The 19387-nt window shown below is 47.9% G+C and overlaps 2 protein-coding genes across 3 annotated transcripts; both read right to left on the minus strand.

The window, feature by feature from the left end:
- Positions 1–5462: 5462 nt before the first annotated feature.
- TMEM37 (transmembrane protein 37) lies at positions 5463–7451 on the minus strand. The gene is made up of 2 exons (XM_054278285.1): positions 7431–7451; positions 5463–6598 (listed from the first exon to the last, which is right to left on the minus strand). Exons 1-2 carry the CDS (start codon positions 7449–7451, stop codon positions 6026–6028), a joined length of 594 nt encoding a protein of 197 aa, XP_054134260.1. The 3' UTR covers positions 5463–6025.
- An 8649-nt stretch (positions 7452–16100) lies between these two features.
- Positions 16101–19223, minus strand: DBI (diazepam binding inhibitor, acyl-CoA binding protein). Of its 2 annotated transcripts, none has more exons than XM_054278045.1 (4): positions 19172–19223; positions 18884–19001; positions 17116–17178; positions 16101–16393 (listed from the first exon to the last, which is right to left on the minus strand). In XM_054278045.1, the coding sequence occupies exons 2-4, from the start codon at positions 18936–18938 to the stop codon at positions 16320–16322; spliced, it is 192 nt and encodes a 63-aa protein (XP_054134020.1). In that variant the 5' UTR covers positions 18939–19001; positions 19172–19223; the 3' UTR covers positions 16101–16319. The 2 variants fall into 2 exon arrangements, with proteins under 2 accessions (XP_054134020.1, XP_054134019.1); XM_054278044.1 differs by lacking the exon at positions 19172–19223 and adding an exon at positions 19094–19138.
- Between the last annotated feature and the right edge of the window lie 164 nt (positions 19224–19387).

The following is a 19387-nucleotide window of genomic DNA, read 5'->3' on the forward strand; positions in this document are numbered from 1 at the left end:
TGAACTGAAAGCACATGGTGTTTATCACTTCTCCCTCCTCCCGATCACCTCCAAGACATTGGCAAAACATGCATGGCATGTCAAATGCTGCCTGAGCAGCATTCCCCAACCCCCTCTGCCAAAACTGCTCCAACGAGCTTTTAATCACACCAAATGCCTACATGGCAGGCTTCTGCCATTTTATCAGAAGACAAACATGCAGAGAAGTTCAAAGGATACATTCAAGCTTAAATTATCTGCACTGAAGCAGGTTTTGGAGTGATGTTAGCTCTCTTTGAAACTCTGAGATTCAGGGAAAAAGTGCTTTTTTCACTGTCAGCGCTGACAGTTATCCCACAGCCTCCGTGGTGCAGCAGGTGGGCAGCCAGGGGAGGAAGGGCACTCAGCAGCAGGGAGAGCTTGCTGGGCGCTCCTGCCTGCTTGGCTTTCTTGGCTCATGCAGGTCGCCCAGCAGCAGCAGAGCTGAGCCTCTTTACAACCAGGAAAAAAAACAACGAGATGTAAAGCTGTAAGCTGGCAAGGAATTACTTTAAACTTACATTTTTGGAAATAGCAAGGTTTCAAGTTGGCTTTGTCCTTTAAAAATCAGCCAGAACAAAGTGGAAGGAAGAACAGGAGCAGGATCAGTCCCATGACCAAAGGAGAAGTGAAAGCCCCTCCCTGAAGGTTGGATTTGAAGATCTCACTTTTTGCTGACTCACCAAGCCAAGCAGAGCCTCCAAACTTGTCAGGGGTTCACTCTGTCCCAGTGCATTTAGCAAGTCAGATACTTCCGAAAAAATGTAACCTTAAATTTTCTCTCTGGCCAAAGAATGAGACCAAGGAGGGTGAAACAACTTGTATGTTCCCTCTCTGAGAATTAAACATTCATCCTTCAAGCCAAAGCAGCTGTTTGCTTTAAATGCAAGTGCCTCCATCCAGCATAAATGAAGAAATGCAGATTCAGAGTTACAATAACATGTAATTAATTAGATCTGATGCAATTATTGGCTCTCACACGAGCCAGTGTAGGAGCTCAGCCCTGCAGTGCATAGTTAGGACCAGCACAAGATTGGGAGGAGGCCAGGCTGAGCATGACACCTATTTGTACAGGGGCATGCTGAATGCCCCAGAAAAAAATACTGCTGGTTTTTATATTTAAAACCCCCCAGTTCTAGCATAAATTATTGTTTTACATGGCCATTTTGGTTTTACATGGCCATTTTGGTTTTATTAATCTTGCCTGAAATTACCAAGAAAAATGAATTATTCCCAGATTCTGTATAACGTGTTCACTTCAGGCATCAAGCACAAGCTTTGTTTGCATATAGAGCTAAAAAACTCCATAAAAACTCCTGGATGTCAGCTGGAATTTGGAGTCCTCAACTCCTGGGGAAGAGCACGTCAGCTCTGGAAGATACCAGGAGCAGGCAGCCCCTGGAGTTGAGATGCTGTGACCTTGTCCTGGTTTCTGCTGGGAAGAAAACTTCTGTCCTGGAAGAAAAGCTGCTGCCAACCAGCACCCCAGGGGAATGGGTTCCTTCCTCCCCCATCCCCTGGGCAGGCACCACAAAGGCTCCCTGCCCTGCTGGGGATCTTGCTTGTTTAGCTGTGCTGAGGGATGCTGGAGGGAAGAGCTGCTTCCCTCTGGGGACACTGACATGTTTCTAAGCAGATGAAGAGGAGCAGGAAGCAGATCCCAGGGAGCAATGCAAAAGCAGATGAAGGCACAGAGGGTGAACACAAACTGCGTATTCACAGAGCCCACCCACTTTCCTTTCATTGCACTTGCTCCTGGGCATTCAATGTAATAGGGTGGCTTTATCAGTAAACAGGGCCTGAGCACCACCTTTCACACAGGCAGTTGTCATTGTTCAGGGACACTGGTGACAGCCTCTGGCTATTCAGCCCAGATGCCCCGAGGAGCCAGTTGTCCTTCTGCCAGCTAGCAGGAGCATCAGCAGCCCAAGTGCTGATAAATTTAAGAGGAAGTCATTAATGGATTTTCTTTCCATCACTGACAACACGGAAGTTCCTAGCGAAACTGTCAGAAGCAAAAACCAATAGTTGTTCAGTGAATAATTACATTGTGCAATGCCAGGGGAGCTGAAATGGGCTGTTTCAGAAGGGTTGGTACCGATTCAGTGGGGTTGGGTCCAGGGAAGGTGAGAGGCCTCAGGAATTCGGGCAACACCCCTTCCAGGACACTGCCTGGGGCAGACCTTGTTTTACCCAGAAATGAGGCCCTTCTTGCATGTGCCAGCTGTGCTAAAAGGTTGAGAAGAAGGGCTATTATCAGCTTACCATAGGCCCCAGCAGAGGGAAAGAGAAAGCAGGTGGGGACAGTCACGTAATATATTTTTGTAATCCCCTTCCTGTGGCTTGCAAAACAAGCAAGACTCAACCCCATTCCTGGTGTCCCTACAAGCACCGATGATGAACGTATTGGAGACTTAAAATCAAAATAACATGCTCTAGGGGACCCTGCTGGAGCAGGGAGGCTGGACTAGGTGACCTCCAGTGCACCCTTCCAACCTCAACCATTCTGCGATTCTGGAAAAACACAGTCCAGGCAGGAAATTTCCCTAGCTGGCATGCCCTGTATCAACATTTCCTTATTCCTGTCCACAGGCAATGGCTTGTGTACAAGTGTCCAATTAAAGTTAGTAGCTAAGTCTAAACGGCTCATTAACAAGAAGTGATGTTCATTACCCTGCTTTTAAGAGATGCTAAACTGAGACAGGCCAACGACCTCTCCTGAACACCAGGTGCTAATTAACTTGAGATTACATAAACTAATTCAGTGGTGTACTGGGAAGATCTTTTCCTGACACTGAACCAAACCTGCTAATGCGGTGAGCTCTGAGAAAAACAAATACATTTGTACTCAGATACCACTCCTTGCAGGCCAAACAATCAGAGCTGAGGAAAAGAGCAAGGATGCTTCAGACACGGGGTGCAGTGTGGGAACAGGAAGGTGAAGGACACAGGAAAGAGCTCTTTAGCTGGTAAACAGAGCACATGCAACAGCAGGAAGTCATTAAAGCGCCTACAAGGTTATCTCAAATTCCCACGAAGAAACACAGCTGACTGCCCTTCTTGTTTTGCAAGACAAGAAAGCAGTGCTGGCTTCTGGGGCTGGTGCAGACACTGGAGGGAAAAGGAGAGGGGAGTGTGCAGTGGCCTCAGTTCCCTCGGTCAGAGCTTGGCAGAGCACCAAGCAGTCATTTCTTCATCAGTTTAGCTGGGTAAACACACGGAATGGTGCCTGGGAGATTATGTTAAACCTCCCTCATCCCCTTAAATCTGCACCCCAATACTGAAAGATAAAAAGAGTGAATTACAGCTCTTATTTCAAATCAATTTATTTAGCAAACTTTAGGAATATTGCTTGACACTTCTAAACGTTTCAGAAAATGAACAGTGACCCACTGCTGCACAGGTTGCTCTATATAAGAATCTCCAATACAATCAACTCTGTTTTATAATATTCAGCTGTGAAAATGCATCTTTTCCCAGCATAATTGAGCAGTACTATACAAAAAAAAGTTGGAAAAAAAGTTACTCCGTTTTCCCCAGAGGATTCCCTACCCCCAACAAAAGGCCTCTTCTTCAGCTGGCAGAGGGCATCCTAAAAATCCTTCACAATTGCACCACGTCTAGGGTGAACTCAATGGCCAATTGTCCGGTGTCCCTCTAACCCGAGCAGGAGGCACCAGCCTGGAACCCAGTCTGGCTGTGGCTGCCTTCCAAGGAAAGGGATGGAGGCACAGCCTCCTGCTGGCATGAGGGAATGCACACTCAGAAGTGATTTCCAAGTCTGGATGTCACCACAGCGTCACTCTGAAGTTACACTCGTGTTTCTAGACAAGCCAAAAACACCCTTACATGCAGGGGAACTGCCCTGCCTGACACGGGCACCCCCGGGCACCACAGCTGAATCATTGATTAGTTAAGGTACTTGTGGTACACCTGGGAACACCAAAGTGCAACAGCTTGGGACCAGAACTTGCAGGGTCTCTTTGGCCTAAACGGCTCTGCTGAAGCCAACAGCACCAGATCACACAGGCAGGTGCAAGATCAGCCCAGCAGAATGTCTTCAACAGTGCCATGCAGCAAATCAAAGGCGCCTTCACGCACAGACACAGTCACAGTGAGGTTTTCCAGAGACACAGGCACAAGTCCTTGTCCTTGAGAATGGGCCAAGGAACCCCATCAAAGCCCCAAACATCACAAGAGCTTCGGAGCTGTCTGGGTAGCACAGCTCTGCATCACGCTGACAGAAAGATGGGCAGATTGATGTGCAAAAGTGCAACTGGCACTGGCCAGAGCAGGCCAAGTCTGAACCTGCATTGCAAAATGGGCTCAGGAATGTTGTCTTAAGAAGTTACAGAAGTCCAAGGAGGAGTGGAGACTGTCCTGAAAGCAAGCACAGGAGCACATTTATCAGTGTGATACATTCCAGCTCAGGCACAGCTTGAGAGTCTTAGCTCTCAAAGACAAAGCTGTTTACTCACGGCTCACGTACACAGGCTTTTTGACCTCTGTGATGTGATGCATTTGTTTCAGGTGAAAAACTGTGTCAAACTTGTTGCACAGGAAAGTAAAGCCTTGCTCAACAGACAAGGTACAGGGATGAAACATGTAGAAACATTTGTTCTAAAACAAGGATATGAGCAGCTTTACCAGTGGATACAAAGCAAACAGTAAACCAGAAACCCTGAAATACTCTGAAGACATTTTTAACTGTGAGCAACTGAGTGCTGTGTGTTGGACAGGGAGAACACATGTAGGGCAATCTTCTCTACAAATGAGGTCTCTTTTTACATAAGACACCATGGAGAACTTCAAAGCTGTAGCAATTTTAGGGATCTTGACTCAGACATTGGCAGAAGGAAGGCCAGCCTTAGTATAATAATTTTGGCCAGGTCTCTCAACGTTTCTACCAGTGATGACAGATTAGAGCTGCACCCATCAGCCCCTCCTTAGGCAATCACGGCTGCTTCTCCTCCCAGGCTCACTGTTAGAGGAAGAAAAGGACCTGATCTGGCCAGGAGGATCTAGGGCTTTCTCCTCCCACGAGAAATGCTACAGGAGACAGCTACAGGATAAGCACTGCAAACCGTGATAACCAAAACACATCCCAGTAGCTGTGGTGGTCTCTGCATGGTGTGCCCAGCCACAACAGCACATGAAACCTCTGCAGAGCTTGTCCCTCTTGCCCCAAAAACCCAACAGCAATGCCCTGTTACCATAAACTGTGCAAGGGTTGTGAGACAGCCAGTTTGGTTGACCAGTTGACACGTCCTTCAGGGGTGGCAGGAGAGTCGTGACACTGGGGAGAGGCCACAAACACAGGGACATGCACTGCTGCCTGAGAAGAGCAGCACATCCCTTCCCTCTACACCTGCATCACCCAGCACCTACCCCGGCCCCAGGTCAGCAACTCTGCCTGCAGATAAAGGGAACGTGCCTGAAGGAAACAAAACCTGTGACCAGATCAAGTTCTGTGTGCCTTCTCTTTTGAAAGAAAAATGAAGAAGCAGGATCCAGTGAAGAGTTTCAGTGCTCAACACCAGTGAGCATGGCCAGGCAGAAATCATCTGTCCCTGAGGCAAAACAAACCCATGAGACACACCAAAGCTGTATCACACTCTTCACAGGCTCCAGAATACGAGGAAAAGCACAGCAACACCAAATCCACAGCAGTGCCAGTGTTGTGCAAGCCTCAGGTCAACATGTGGGATAGATTGCAGTCTTCCAGATCTCTGCATGTTTAGGAGGACACCCTCTGCTTTGATCCACTTCTCCAGAAAACCATACTGCAGGAGCAGCCAGTCCCAGTCTCTGCTTGGCTGGTGCTGCTCAGCTCTCCACGCTGACCAGTGGGTGGGTACAACTTCTACAGGCACCAAGACTGACTCACGCTTCCCCTCCTTGCACACAAATTAAGACAGGGCATCCGTTTCAAACTTCATTAGACTCTCTTTCTTCCAGTCTAATTGGCAAAGCTGATTACACAAAGGCAGAGGTAGATCCTTTGTGCCTAGATTTTGCCTACCCCACTCCTGAGGTGCGTGAGGCTGTTGATGTGAAGTCCGCTGATTCCGTTAAGGAAGAAGAGGAAGGCAGCAATGAACTCACACCAGTATGTCAGCGTGAAGCCTGTGAAGGTGAGGTGATCCTTCACCAGGATGGAGAAGCTCAGAACACCGGTGGCTGACAGCAAAAAAGAGACGAGGATGAGAACAGAACCCATTGCCCATTTCCGCCTTGCGTTGGCATCATCGCAGACTTGGGACACCATCAGCAGCTCCAACCCAAATATGGCAACCACGACAGCGAAGGACACCATGCTCCTGATGGGAATCACCCCCACGCTCAGCCCCTCCACCTGGGCCAGCCTGAGGTCCGTGACACACCTCAGGACGCTGTCGTTGCCGAGGGTGCAGAAGTGCCACAGTCCGAAGAGCTGCCCCCTCGCAAAGAGCCAGCGGCCATCGCAGATGGAGATGGACGACAAGACCACGGCTATGGCCACGCACAGGATGATCAGGCTCCTGATGAGCGTCTCGAAGAAGGATTTCTGTGGTCTCCGGTGTGCCAGCAGCTGCTGCACCTGAAAGGAGAGCATGAGGAAAAAATGTAACAGAGTTAACAGTGCTACTTCGGGATGAAATGAAGCCAGCGGGACAAAGCTGTGGGATTCAGTATTTGAAAATATTTACTTGTGCACATCAAACTCCTCGCAGGGGAAGGCTGTGCACAGGAGAAAGGAAGGGTGGGTGAAGCTCTCCCAGTTCCCTGGCTGCACAAACAATGCTCCCACGTCAAGGCTTGGGACCGGGATCATAAAAGCTCTTGGCTGAACCAGGTCCCTGCCCCAGGTCTTGCGGCACAGCCTCCTGCTGTGGCAGGGCTGGAGGAAGCCACCGGCCCCTGGGAGGATGGAGCCCGGTGGCTGGGACGGGGGAGGCGGCAGCAGCGGGCTGGGGAGGCTCCTAGTTCCCAGCATTGCCCTCCTGAGCTGCAGCCAGCCGGTCTCTCCTCCTCCGGCCGGCAGCAGCAGCAGCGGCCCGGACCTCGTTCCTCACCCGGGGTCTCACGGCTCAGCTACCCCGGGGGGGTGGGAGGGGAGAGCGGGGGGGAATCATCGGCTGCAGCCCCCGCGGAGCCGCCTGGGCAGCGCACTTCTCCTTCTCACCGAAACCCTCCGAGTGACCCGAAATGCGATGGAAAGTGGAGCCAAGAGCCCCCAGTCCCCTCGGAGAGCCACGTGCGGCGGGGAGGGGGAGCCGCGGCCCCGCGGAGCTGCCGCCGGCCGGAGAAGGCGGGAAAGGGAACGGGGCCGGCTGCGCCCCGCTGCTCCGGGCAGGGAGGGAGCGACCCCAGCGTGTAGGGCCGGGCTGGGGCTGGGGCAGCGGCCCCGCGGCGGAGAGCGGCGGACATACCTGCGCCCCGATGGCCGTCATGCTGCCGGCGGCGCCGAGAGGCGCGGGCGGGCTGCGGCCGCCGCTCTTTATCTCCCGGAGGGCGGAGGGAGGGCAGCCCCCCCCGGCCGCCACGCCCGCGGGGCCGGGGCGCCCTCGGGGGGGCCCCCCCGCGGCTGAGTCAGCAGCGCGGCCCCGACGGGCGGAGCCGGGCCGGGCCGAACCGAGCCGAGTGAAGCGCAGCGGAGCGGAGTGGAGTGAGGGTGCTCCCCACAGCCGGCACGGCGGGGACAGCGCTGCTCTGGCCGGGCACGGAGCTGCCCCAGCCCGCTGCAGAGCGCGGCTCCGGGCGGGCGGGAGGTGCACCGGGCGGTGCCGGTGCCGCGTTGCAGCCTCGCCCCGGCCCGTGTCCCCCCGTGTCACTGGCGGCTCGCGGTGTGTGTGCCCTGCCGCCAGGAGCAGCCTGGGCTGCGCTGCCGGTGCCGAGCGCCGGGGCACGGGGAGGCTGCCCCGGCCCGGCCCGGAGCCCCCGGCAGCGGCTCTGCAGTGATGGGCTGCGGTGACACCCGGCCCCGGAGTCCCTGTGGGTGCGGGAGCAGCCCGTGCTGCCCTCGCTGCCGGGGCTTGTTCCCGGAGCCGCTCGGCGATGGCCTCGCACCTTGGGCTGTGCGCGGCTCTTATCGCTACCAGCCTGCTCTGCCTTACCTATCTCTACCTGTACTGTCAGCAAAAACCTCGCTGCTCATAAAGTTTCACGCCTTAGCTCTTTTTTCCACTCATGTTGTGCCATCCTCTAATGAATTACTGACTACTCTACTTTTTTTTCTGGGTGGTGTTTTTTTGTTTTTTTGGTTTTTTTTTTCTGAAACAGCTTTTAAAAAGCCCAAGAAAGCTGGGTGTTGCTGTGTCATCAGAAATTCGTGTTTTACTGCCAAAATCTGATTCTGACTCCAGCAGAGAGTCTGAGGTCCAGTGGACAGCCCCACGGGTCGTTGTTCTCCCTCATATTCACAGGGGTCAGAATTTGGCCATTCCCTTTCTAGCCAAAAGGCGTTGGAAGGATCTCCTTCTCCAATATGGAGTGGTAGAAGTTATTGTTACTTTACCCTTCTTGCACTTCAATTTCTGAACTAATCATCTGTCTATATAGATTGTCTCGTTATTTTAATGTCTATGCAATTTCATAAGGGCTTGCTGTGCTTCCTTTAAAACACCATTTATGTCTGCTGTGGTGTTTTCTGTAACACTTTCTAGCAAGAGTGAGAGTTCTGAACAACATTTACTTTAGTTTTTTATTTAGTTTTTAATTTTAAAGATAAATGCTGACCTTTTTATTTCTCTTCTCCTGCAGAATCTTTTGTTTAAACGTTTCTCTACAAACTTGTATACAATGTTAGATTATATTTCTATTAGGCACAGAATTGAGATTTTCTCCTTTTGCAACTCATGGCAAATCTTTGCAAGGTCTGTTGTCAAAACTTATTTTGTGGGTTTGTGGTCAACAACATATTTTGTTTTCTGAATGTGTTATCCAAGCTAGAAAACTTGATGCTTGCCACATCCCTTTCATCTTAGGTTCACGAGTTGATAGAAGATCTTGATGAACATCCTGAGCTCTTTATTCCACATGTTAAACAGCATTTCTGCATTGCATGTGCAGACTGATTACATGCATTTGCTGTTATACCCTTCCACTTCAAAGTTCAAAATTCAACAATATATATGTATTTTTGGCACAAAAAGCACAAACAGGTCTTGTTGTCTCATTTGTTGCATGAGCTGAATAAATGCTGCTTGCATGTAATCATGACAAAATATACCACCTCTTATCTGGCAAAAACCTCACTAACTTATGCTTTCTGTAACATTGGCTCGATGCTGCAAAGACTTACGCAATTTGGCCCACAATTAGCAAAATCATTAAGCATAGATCTGCATGTAAAACATCTGAGTCATCCTAATGACTTCAGCAGTTAAAAATCTTAACTTTTAACAGCGAGGGGTATTCTGCTGGGCAAGATCTTTTTTCCCCCTGTAAAAGCCCATGGTAAGGCTCACACGAGTAAATACGTGCATAAAAATCTTTGATGAATGAGGAAATTAAAGTGGTTACTTTTGGAACCAAAATTGCTCCCCTGTCATATTTGGACTCTTCAGTAAATATAGAGTTATGTGGCAAGCCTGTTCTTCGAGGAAAAAGGGTGGTAGGGGATGGAACCCTTTCTACAAAGGAGAAATTGCTTTAATGTTTTGTATTTAATTTAATTTCCCCAAATATAAATGAGAATGAAACTGGATCTGGAATTTTAATGAGCATTGAATAGGCACTTTCAGAGTCACTTTCCTGAAGTCACCCAGGGAGGATGGTTGTAACAGTGAGTGCTTCATTTCTGCTCTTGCCTGGCTGGAGATACCTTCTGTTGAAGCTGTCTGGGTTTAGAAAGCCCATGAGAACTCTGCCCCTTTTTCAAATCTAATGAGTTTATCTTCATTTCTCATTACAAAACAAGCCAAACATACTATGTCACTTCAAAAGACAAAAAAAAAAAAAAAAAAAAAGTGGGAAAATATCTCTATGCTATTTTTGAAAATCATATGTGAAAATGATATTTTGCAATAAAAAGAGCTCAGTGCTGTAAAAGAAAAACACATTTTTTTGTCTGAAAAATACATCACCTGTGTAATAACAACGGAAAAAATGACCTTTAAAGCACTTTAGAAGTATTTTTGGTTGTGTTAATGTAGAGTTCTTGGTATCTTGCCAGTTTCATTATTTTGTTTAGAAAGTCCCTTTTCTCTATTGTTTAAATAGGCATTTCACATCCTATCCCTGGAGAGAAAGTTTTCGGGGAAATGTGTTCATAAATAATGGAAATTACCAGAGTGTTGTACCACGCAGAAATAGGTTCATCTGGCTCATTTAAAACTATGCAAAGTTTAACACTGAAGAATCTGTTCCACCTTTTCTCCTGCAGAAGGTTCAGGACCGAAATCTGAGTGTCAACAGGGGCCTAGGGAACAATTGCCCAATTAAGTGAAATCACTTAAAAGTGAAGCAGAACACAAGTGACCAGTCCAGCTTCATCTGACCTTGAAGCCAGTGACTTCTGTAAATGCATTTTACTATTTAATAAAACTCTTTCTGATCACATCTTTAATTCTTGGCATAGCAACTCACCTGATGATGTATTTAAACCCTCATTTTTGTCAGATTCCTAGTTCAAGGTATCTCTGCAGAGAGATGTGGACCTGATCTTTGTAACAAATAGATCTTGAGTATCTTGCAGACTGAGACTTTGGGAGGTGTCCAAGGTCTGTATGGGGGAAAATGTTACTTATTTTTTTGTGTCTTCCCAAAGCAGTGAGCATGTAGAAAGTGTTATGAGAAGGAAGGAAGAGGTTAATTGTCTCCTGTCACTGTTCTCTTGCCTGGCTGGTGGTAGACTGAAAATCCAAGTTGAAGAAGCTGCATTCAGCTCAGGCTGGGTTCAGCCTAGCTGGATGAACAGAGCTTCTGGAACAGGGCAAAAAGTCAGTGAGTTGCTGGCAAGCTGCTGAAGCCCAGCAGCCTCTGGGAACTCAGGCAGTCATCCTAGGTGAATTTTACCTCAGGCAGCAGCATATCTACCAAAAGGGGGTTTGGGTTGTGCCAAGGCCCACACAGCTCAGACCAGCCCCTTATCACAACTACTTTACCTCAGGATTTCCCTCCCATCCCTGCAAGTTATTGCAGCCAAGCGGGCAAACTCATCCTGGCATGTAAAAGCACTAAAGAAGAGAAAGCTCCTGGGCCAGATGGTTTCACTTTGCCTCCTGCCTGGACACCTCTGCTGTGCCACAGGAAGGCAGACTGGGCACCAGACAGGGGCTACCAGGTGTCCCTGCAGCCCCACTCACTGCTGGCTGTGCATGAGAGCCCTGGGATGCTGCCCATGGTGAAATACCCAGTTATACCCAGCCCCAGGTCCTACTGCCCATGGTGAAATACCCAGTTATACCCAGCCCCAGGTCCTACTGCCCATGGTGAAATACCCAGTTATACCCAGCCCCAGGTCCTACTGCCCATGGTGAAATACCCAGTTATACCCAGCCCCAGGTCCTACTGCCCATGGTGAAATACCCAGTTATACCCAGCCCCAGGTCCTACTGCCCATAGTGAAATACCCAGTTATGCCCAGCCCTAGGTCCTGCTGCCCATGGTGATCACACCCAGTTACGCCCAGCAGCCAGCCCGAGGTCCTGCTGCCCACCCACACCAAGCAGTGCTTGCTGGGGGACTCAGAGCTGGGTTAGAAACATGCTGATAATATGGGACTCCATTACAGTGATTTTATCCCCCACCTCAGTTCAGTCTAAGAAGAAGAGAGACTTTAAGTGGGACAGGCTTGAAGGAATAGATGTGTTTTCACCTCCGATCAGTTTTTGGACCTACCTCAGATCACATTGCTGAGATCCAGCACTGGGTGCTCACTCATTCTGCTTCAGAATCAGCCTTTTTCAGGGATGTCTGTTAATGTTACACTGGCTTAGGAAATACCTCAAAATATTTGCATCTGACTATTCTGACAAATCTCCTTTGAAATATACAATAAATACAGAAAAAAAAAAACCAAAACCAAAAATTACCAAAACTAAACCCACTAAACAAACAAAAAAAAGAAAACAAAACAAAAGCCAAAAAACCAAAAAAACCCCACCAAAAAAAAAAAAACCAAACAAAAAAAACCCCAAAAAATTCCAAAATTGAAAAAAACCCAACCCAATTTTAAGTCTTTAGTGCTACTAGAAAAATTTGGGTCCATACTTCAATACTACATAAGCTGGGGGAAATAATTTAGTTTCTCAGCTGTGACGAACTTATTTTTTCTATCAGAAAAAAGTCATATCAGGAGATTTAAAAGTAGCAAGTACATTGGTTAGTCTGTCTCCCAAGTTCAGAACTTACTCAAAGGAGCAGTGTTTATTAGGAGGAGAGGACCATTGCCTCAGCCTTTTAGGGAACACAAGTTGGTGCCTTGCACATTTGGTGGGGACAAACAAGGTGTCTGCCTGGCTGCACTGGCCCAGTAATGGAATTGTTTCTCTTTCCAGGGTGTAGAAAGAAAGTGGTGATGCTTCTTTTGATGCAGTGCATAAATGTATGTGTACTGGGAATAGCTGGGATGAAAGTGAAAAGATCACTGCAGAAAAGCTCCCTGTGAATTCTGTATTCTAAAGATAACACAACTAAGCTGTGTTTAACTTTCACAGATACCCTGATTCTAGAAGAAATACAAGCTCATTCTATAAATGATGAAGACCCATCTAAAATGGACTGATGGTATTTGCACTTTAAGTGAGCAGCTGATTGGCTAATTCATAGATTGGAAGGTACTTCAGAGACTTGTAGGGAGGAGAAAAAAATTAGATTCTATTTTTGTTCCATTAACTTTTACCCTTTTGAGTTTATTACTGTGAATGCACTCAAATGTCTTCTATCAATGTAGTATCAACTTGTCTTACTTCTACACAGCTTTGACAACTTGGAAGACTGTGTAACCTACTTCTAGGGTGACAGCTGTGGTATTTAGAAAACTGTCCCAACCAAAATACACTTTCTGTTTCCCTAATTTATAATCAATCTCACAAAATGGCTTAGATGATGGTCAGTCACCCCAAAGTAGTATTGCCCAATACTGTTTTCTCTGAACACTTGGGGGAAGAGCAAATATTTTGAACAGCAGCAAACGCAATTGTCATTTATTTTTAGCAGTATCAGCAGGGTCATATAAGTTCAAAGGTTAAAATGCTTCCATAATTAAACAGGATCATTCCAGACGAGTACTCAAGAATTTTGAGTCAGTTGCAGTCTGCAGTCAGCCTTGGAGGGCCTTTTAACCAAAGTGAAAAATTTACTTCACAGGGTTGAAAAATCTGTCATGGGCCTTAAGCAACACACCAATACTGACTTATTAAATCTGTGCTATGAGTGTTACACCTCCACATGTTTGTTAAAAGCAAGCAAAACCCATCAGAAAGAGATTTCCAAGGAAAACATCATCCCCTTTTTTATCTCTACCTGCAGTGGGTGCCAATCAGCTCTGTGCAAGAGCTAATCATGGAAGCGTGATAGAAGGAACACTGCCTTATCACACACAGAGTTAACATTTATTATTGCCACATCCAAAGTCCAGGTTCTGTCCTGCACTCTGCAGACTCAGCAGAGCAGGGCTGAGTGTGTGTGTGCCAGCTGGCCTCTGACCTCCTGCCTGCTGGGCTGGCTTCAGTGCACGTCTCCTTCCCTCCTCCTTCCCCAGCCCTGCAAGCATCAGGATGTAGCTGCCCTTTCTTTGATCTAACCAAGAGGAAATAGCAGCAAATCCCTGAGAGGGTGTCAGAACAATCCCCTGTTTTGCAGCACTGCCCAGCCATCAAAAGCATCTGATCCTCCACAAGTACCTTGAGCAATGGCTCTGGATTATATTTTGGTTTGAGGCTTGCTGCTTCTGTTTCTGATCTCAAGGCTGTATATGATAATGGTTGTCTATTTTTACCACCTTATTAGTTTAATAAAAGCAATCACCTCTACCTACAAATCTGTTTGTAGGTGCCCTCAAACCACCACTGCCCTGGTGTTATTTATGCAGCCCAGGTGTCTCACAAACCTTACCAGCAAGCACTAGGTGGTCACTAGGTCAGCAACATTTTCAGGCAGCCCAGTACTCTTACACATTTACAGACACTCATCCTGCTGCTAGACAACCACAACGAGCCCCTTAGCTCAGCTCAGTCTATTTCAACAATTACTACCTGTCCAGCCAAATTTTGTGTTGCTGCTTCTTGTCACAAACACCATGCACAGCCACCACCAGGTACCTTTGCTTCTGCCCTTGTGCCTTTTGTAGCCACTTATTGCAGAGCTATTGCCACATCTTGAAGTTTTTAGCTTGCTCCTGAAAGACACAGTTGATTGCCAAAGGGCAAGCTAAATAGTAAGACCACTGATGTTACTTTCTCAAGGATGGTGAAGCTGCAAGCAGAAAGGTGACACTACAGGAAAAAAATTAAGTGTCCAAATAAAGACAAAATTCTGTCAGTCGTATTCCTTGGCAAATAGCATTATTTGTAAGCCTGGCTAAGAGCAAACCCTCTCTGGGATCAGCACTGTGTACAAAGTGATGTTTTCCTAATGCTAGAGGTATAAGAAAGGAGAGCAGCACTGTAACAATTAATTGTCACAAGGGAAACGAATCCAAATGAGGACTGGGATATAGAGTTTGCTACCCCCAGCCCATCCTTTAGACCCAGCTCCACTTCTTTAGCAGTCAAAAACTCTGAGTACACCTGTTTTGACAGAAAACATGCTGGCAAAGCACAGTGTGCCCACAGTGCTCCCAGCAAACAAGAGCAATGTGGGAGCATTTGCTGTGTGAGCTCTGTCCTGGTAACGGCTGGCAGAATCCTTCAAAGGTAACCAGCTCCACAAAATACAGCTGCCAAGATGGAGCTGTAGAAGATATGGAATTTTGGGCTAGAGAAGCATTTCTCATGGTGAACATCTGCTCTTACCCCTCTCTTGCAAAGTGAATTTAATTAAGACAATCTCAAGTAACAGAGGATACAAGAGCAGGTAAAAAACCTCCAAATGCTTATTTTACTTACCCAGAAGAACAAGGAGGAACAAAAATAAGCTTTTTTTTTTTTTGCTTGTTATCCTAACACATTTTAAAGGACAAAAAGAAGCTCTAAGAGCATTTCCCATTAAAAGTAGTAAAGGGGAAAGTTAAAATTTTTGAAAACACGTGAAGTAATCACTAAATCTACTACTCACCATGTATAACTAGCTACAAAACTATTTACCTAGACAGATACATGATAGTTTTCATCCCTATGTAGTTCCACAAACCAATTGCTTATCTGAAGAGTGCTTGAAGTTTTCACCTATTCAGATGCTAACCAGTACAGCAGGAATTATAATTCCTTATTCCTGCATAAGGTTGTGATTTCATTCTCAAATGCTCTATGCTGGAATACTTCAATGTCCCATTTTTAAAGCAAAATCTTCCCTTTCCATCATCAGCAGCTCCAAGAGACTACAGTAGGCAGACCAAAACAAATGAGCCTGCTAGAGACAGTCACAACTGTGTGTTTTGTAACTGAACTTCTGCTGATGATCACTAAGTCTTTCTCTTTGAGCAGTCTTGCCAAAGTCTATAGGGACTCACCCCTCACTGCAGCCAACTGTGTGACAACATCAAATTGATTCTCTTGCTTTTACAGCACCAAGAGGATCAACTCCACTGCCTCTGGGATCTCTCCTTGCCCAGGGAAGGCTTTGTGCTCAGCATTTGCCTTTACTCTAGAAGCCCAACGCTGTTGTTGGGAAATAACACGTCCCAGAAGCGTTTTATGAAAGATGATTTGGCAGTTGTTGACGAAGTCTCCGAAGGCTCCAGGCAATAAGTACCAAGCACCTTGCTCCTAGCACACACAGCACTAGAGATAACCTTTTCCAGATAAGCTCTGGGATGCTCCAGCTGCCGTGGCTGTCACTCAGGGCCGAGAGGAGGGGTTGGGTTTGGCCGGGAGCCGGCGGTGCCGAGCGCAGGGGACCGTCCCCCTCTAGCGGCACACGGCCGGGGACGCGGCTCTGCCCGGCGGCACTCGGGGCTGAGCTCACCGGGAGCGCCGAGGGACCACCAGAACAACAGCTAAAGTACCAAATGCACTTTAATGAGTTCCAGATTCTGTTCCCAGAAGGAATTTATACCGTGTCAGTACATTAGCCAGGTACATGATTTCTCCTGAACTACAGGCATGAGGAGAACCGACTATGACATACTAGGTATCTAAGGTTACTCTTAGAAACCAGTTTCCCACATTAGAAATAAGGCAGGTTTCAGGCATGCATGCAGCTGACTTATCCAGTCCTCAGATGCCATATTTGCCCTTTAGTTCTTCCACTTTTGCTATGTAAGCTTTCATTGCATCTTCTTTGGATGTTCCTGAAGGACAGAACACAGGAAGCAGTCAGATACCTTCCACAGATTACGAATTACCTCAAGAATTTACAAGTTACAATTCCTTGCTCTAGTTTGTGCCACTGGAGAGCAAAGGAGCCAGGAAGGTCACTTGGCTGTGAATCCACTGCTAAAGATTTAAACAAATGTGTTTTATCAGTCATGAAACACAGTGCTTCCAAGGAAAGTTGTTTTTGCACAGACAGCAACTAACCAGTGTATTAGTTCTATTAATGCCATTGACAATTATTACAGGAAAGCTATTCCTTAATACACCAGAAAAAGCCCCATTGTCACAGATCAGACCACTTGTTTGGCTCCTCAGTTAGAGCTGGGAGCTCAGTTGTGTCTTGCAAAGCTTTCCTAACTAGAAGATGCATAACAGCTGGAGGGAGAGCTCAGTCTCTGGGGTACCAGGCTGGGACCAGGAAAACAACTTTAGATTTCTGCTGCTGTTATTGTTCTTCTTTATTTAACATCTTAGGCCAGCTGGGCATTTTGCACCCTAATTCCCTTTCACACAGGCCATATTTTTCAGGATTACTTCTGCCTTGCAGAGGTAATTAAAATTTATTATCATGGCATTCTGAAATTCTAGAACTCTTGCATTAAAAGGCAACACAATTGTGTTTCCTGCTGAACTACATGTGTCTTTCTGACTAATTTGCCAGGTGTAATTTCATTAATTCCTTTAATCAGACACTTACCTTTCAATGCACTCCAGGCATCCCACTTTGCTTTGCCTTTGAAGTCCAGCATACCAGGGCGCTCTGAGAAAGGCAGGAGGAGCAGCAGCATTAGTTTGTGTGATCTGGCTGTGGGTAATACCCACTTGAAGGCTTAGCTGGCTCTTAGCTGTGACTAAATACAATGGCTCCTCTCGGCAGCTGCTCCTTGCTATCCTTGCTAACCCGTAGCCAGGAGATCACCTCAGGGGAATATGTTACAACATCGTTGGTGACGACAGAAATAGGCTCTTTCAAAGTCCCTTGAGACAGCAGCATTTGAGCAGAAGAGCACCAACTGCTGTCATTTGGTTTAGTTGCACTTTCTGAAGAGCCTGCTGTCACATAAGAGCTGTCCAATTAAAGAACACCAGCTCTAAAGTAAAGCAGAAACACCCTGAGGTCCATTATAGGCAGAGACAGAAACAGGCAGCTGTTTGTAGTAACACCAGCTTGGAACTCATTATCGTCAGGTTAGTGGTGTATTTCTAACCTACAGTTGTGCAATTGAAAACCTTGGAAATTTAACTCGCTTCATTGCAGGCTGTGGTGTGGCCAAGCAGAAAGTGAATGACGTGTATATGGTTAATCTTGGTGTAAAGTCCTCTTTGTGGCTTTACTTCCTCTCTCTCTCTCCCCCCTTAAAGATAATTCTTAGAGCTCACAAATGGCACTGGGCAGCGCTCACAAAGAGCCTTGTGCAGCTCCCATGGCACAGTGACCTGTGGCTCCAGTTGGCAGCTCCCCTTGTCTGCAGCACAAACCCCAGCAGCCCCCCTCCCACAGGCTCCTGCTCGGGCCAGCTCACGCTGGCTGCTGCTCCACAGGCGTGCAGACACTCGCAGGAACAGGGGCACGTCCCCAGCACTGCTTCACCCTGGCAATAGTGCTGGTGTCCAGCCACGCCGAAATGACCACATCTTAAACCCAAAGTAAATTATTTTCTCCCTCATGCTGCCAGCTTTGGGAAAAGGAGATTAAATTACTTACCATTTCCTGTACACTTCGCTGCCAGCTTTTAAATCAATGGACACTCAATAAACTTTGCCAGCTACTGGGTTAGGAGGCCAGCACTCCAAAGAAATGACCTTTTCCCTTTCTAATTCTAGCTACTCCAGCCTTACACAAGGTCGATAGAGACACGCTCCACTTTAAATTTAATTCCAAAAGCTGAGCTGCCATGGACAGCATTGTAGCAAGAGAAGTAGGCAGAAACATTCTGCACTGTGTACCTAAAGACAAAATTTTGGTACAATCTTTCTGAAGTATATTTAATTGCAGCTTATACAAAAGTTTTCTCCTATTCTTCTGGTTTTGCTTTCCAGTACTATTTTTAGCAGCCAATCCCGTCTAAATAAACTCAAATGTGTCATCCCCTCCAGTATTGCAATTCCACCCTTGTATTGCAATTCCACCCTTGTATCTCTCGTCTTGCTGTTTAAATCTGTATAACCGAGAAGGGCTTGCATTAAAGCAGCACCCTCGGCCTGAGCAGCTACACACTGAAACAGAGCTCTCCAAAAAACCCAATGCCAATATTTGCACAAAGCATCCTCAGTGCCTCACTGCACGGAGCAGACGGCGACAGCAGGGTTAATCTAAAAGCCCCGAATTGCACAAAGCCTTATCGGGTCAGCCCGTGCCCTCCGCACACAATCCCTGCCAAGGCGGCTCCCAGGCACTTTCGCTGCGCCGCGGGGCTGAGGGAAGCGCAGGGAGGGAGATGTTTTGCCTCCCGGCCGGTGCCTACCTGTGTTCACGTCGCCCACCGTGGCCTGTTTGTAGTGGCTGTAGATGTCCAGCATCTCCTGGTCCGTGGGCTGCGACTTCAGCTGCTTCACCTCCTCGGCAGCCTTCTGGAACGCGGCCTGGGGGGAAGGCGGCAGGGGGTGAGTGAGGGGAAGGGTCGCGGAGCCCCCCGGCCGCCCCCGGTTCCCCCCGGCCCCGGCGCCCCCCGCACCTCGCTCATCGCGCCCAACCCGCCCGGCCCCGGTCCCGCCGCGTCTGCCCCGCCACCCCCGCCGCGCGCCCGCCTCACCCCTCGCCAGACCGGCCGCTGGCCAATCGCAGCGCCGCGGGCCCCGCGGGCACCAATCAGCGCGGGCCAGGGACGGGCAAGGAGCCAATGCGGAGGCGGCACGGGTGTCTCCCGTTCAGCAGCGCGTAAGAAGACAAAGGCGGCGCGAGGGGCGGGGCAGAGCCCTCTCAGCCAATCGCGCGTCTCAGGGCTGCCGCCGAAAGGACGCGATTGGCG

Source organism: Melozone crissalis, unplaced genomic scaffold, assembly GCF_028551555.1.
Source record: "Melozone crissalis strain CALT ecotype California unplaced genomic scaffold, PUWL_Pcris_2 ptg000023l_1, whole genome shotgun sequence".
Classification (NCBI taxonomy): domain Eukaryota; kingdom Metazoa; phylum Chordata; class Aves; order Passeriformes; family Passerellidae; genus Melozone; species Melozone crissalis.

What these genes read in the sequence shown, in the direction of transcription:
- TMEM37 (XM_054278285.1), bottom strand. Translation starts at nt 7,451, where the DNA reads ATGACGGCCATCGGGGCGCAG. An exon ending in TGACGGCCATCGGGGCGCAG is followed by an intron (nt 6,599 to 7,430) that starts GTATGTCCGCCG and finishes CTCTCCTTTCAG; the next exon opens with GTGCAGCAGCTGCTGGCACA.
- DBI (XM_054278044.1), bottom strand. An exon ending in GGTGGGCGACGTGAACACAG is followed by an intron (nt 17,179 to 18,883) that starts GTAGGCACCGGC and finishes TGCCTTTCTCAG; the next exon opens with AGCGCCCTGGTATGCTGGAC. An exon ending in TGCCTGGAGTGCATTGAAAG is followed by an intron (nt 16,394 to 17,115) that starts GTAAGTGTCTGA and finishes TCTGTCCTTCAG; the next exon opens with GAACATCCAAAGAAGATGCA.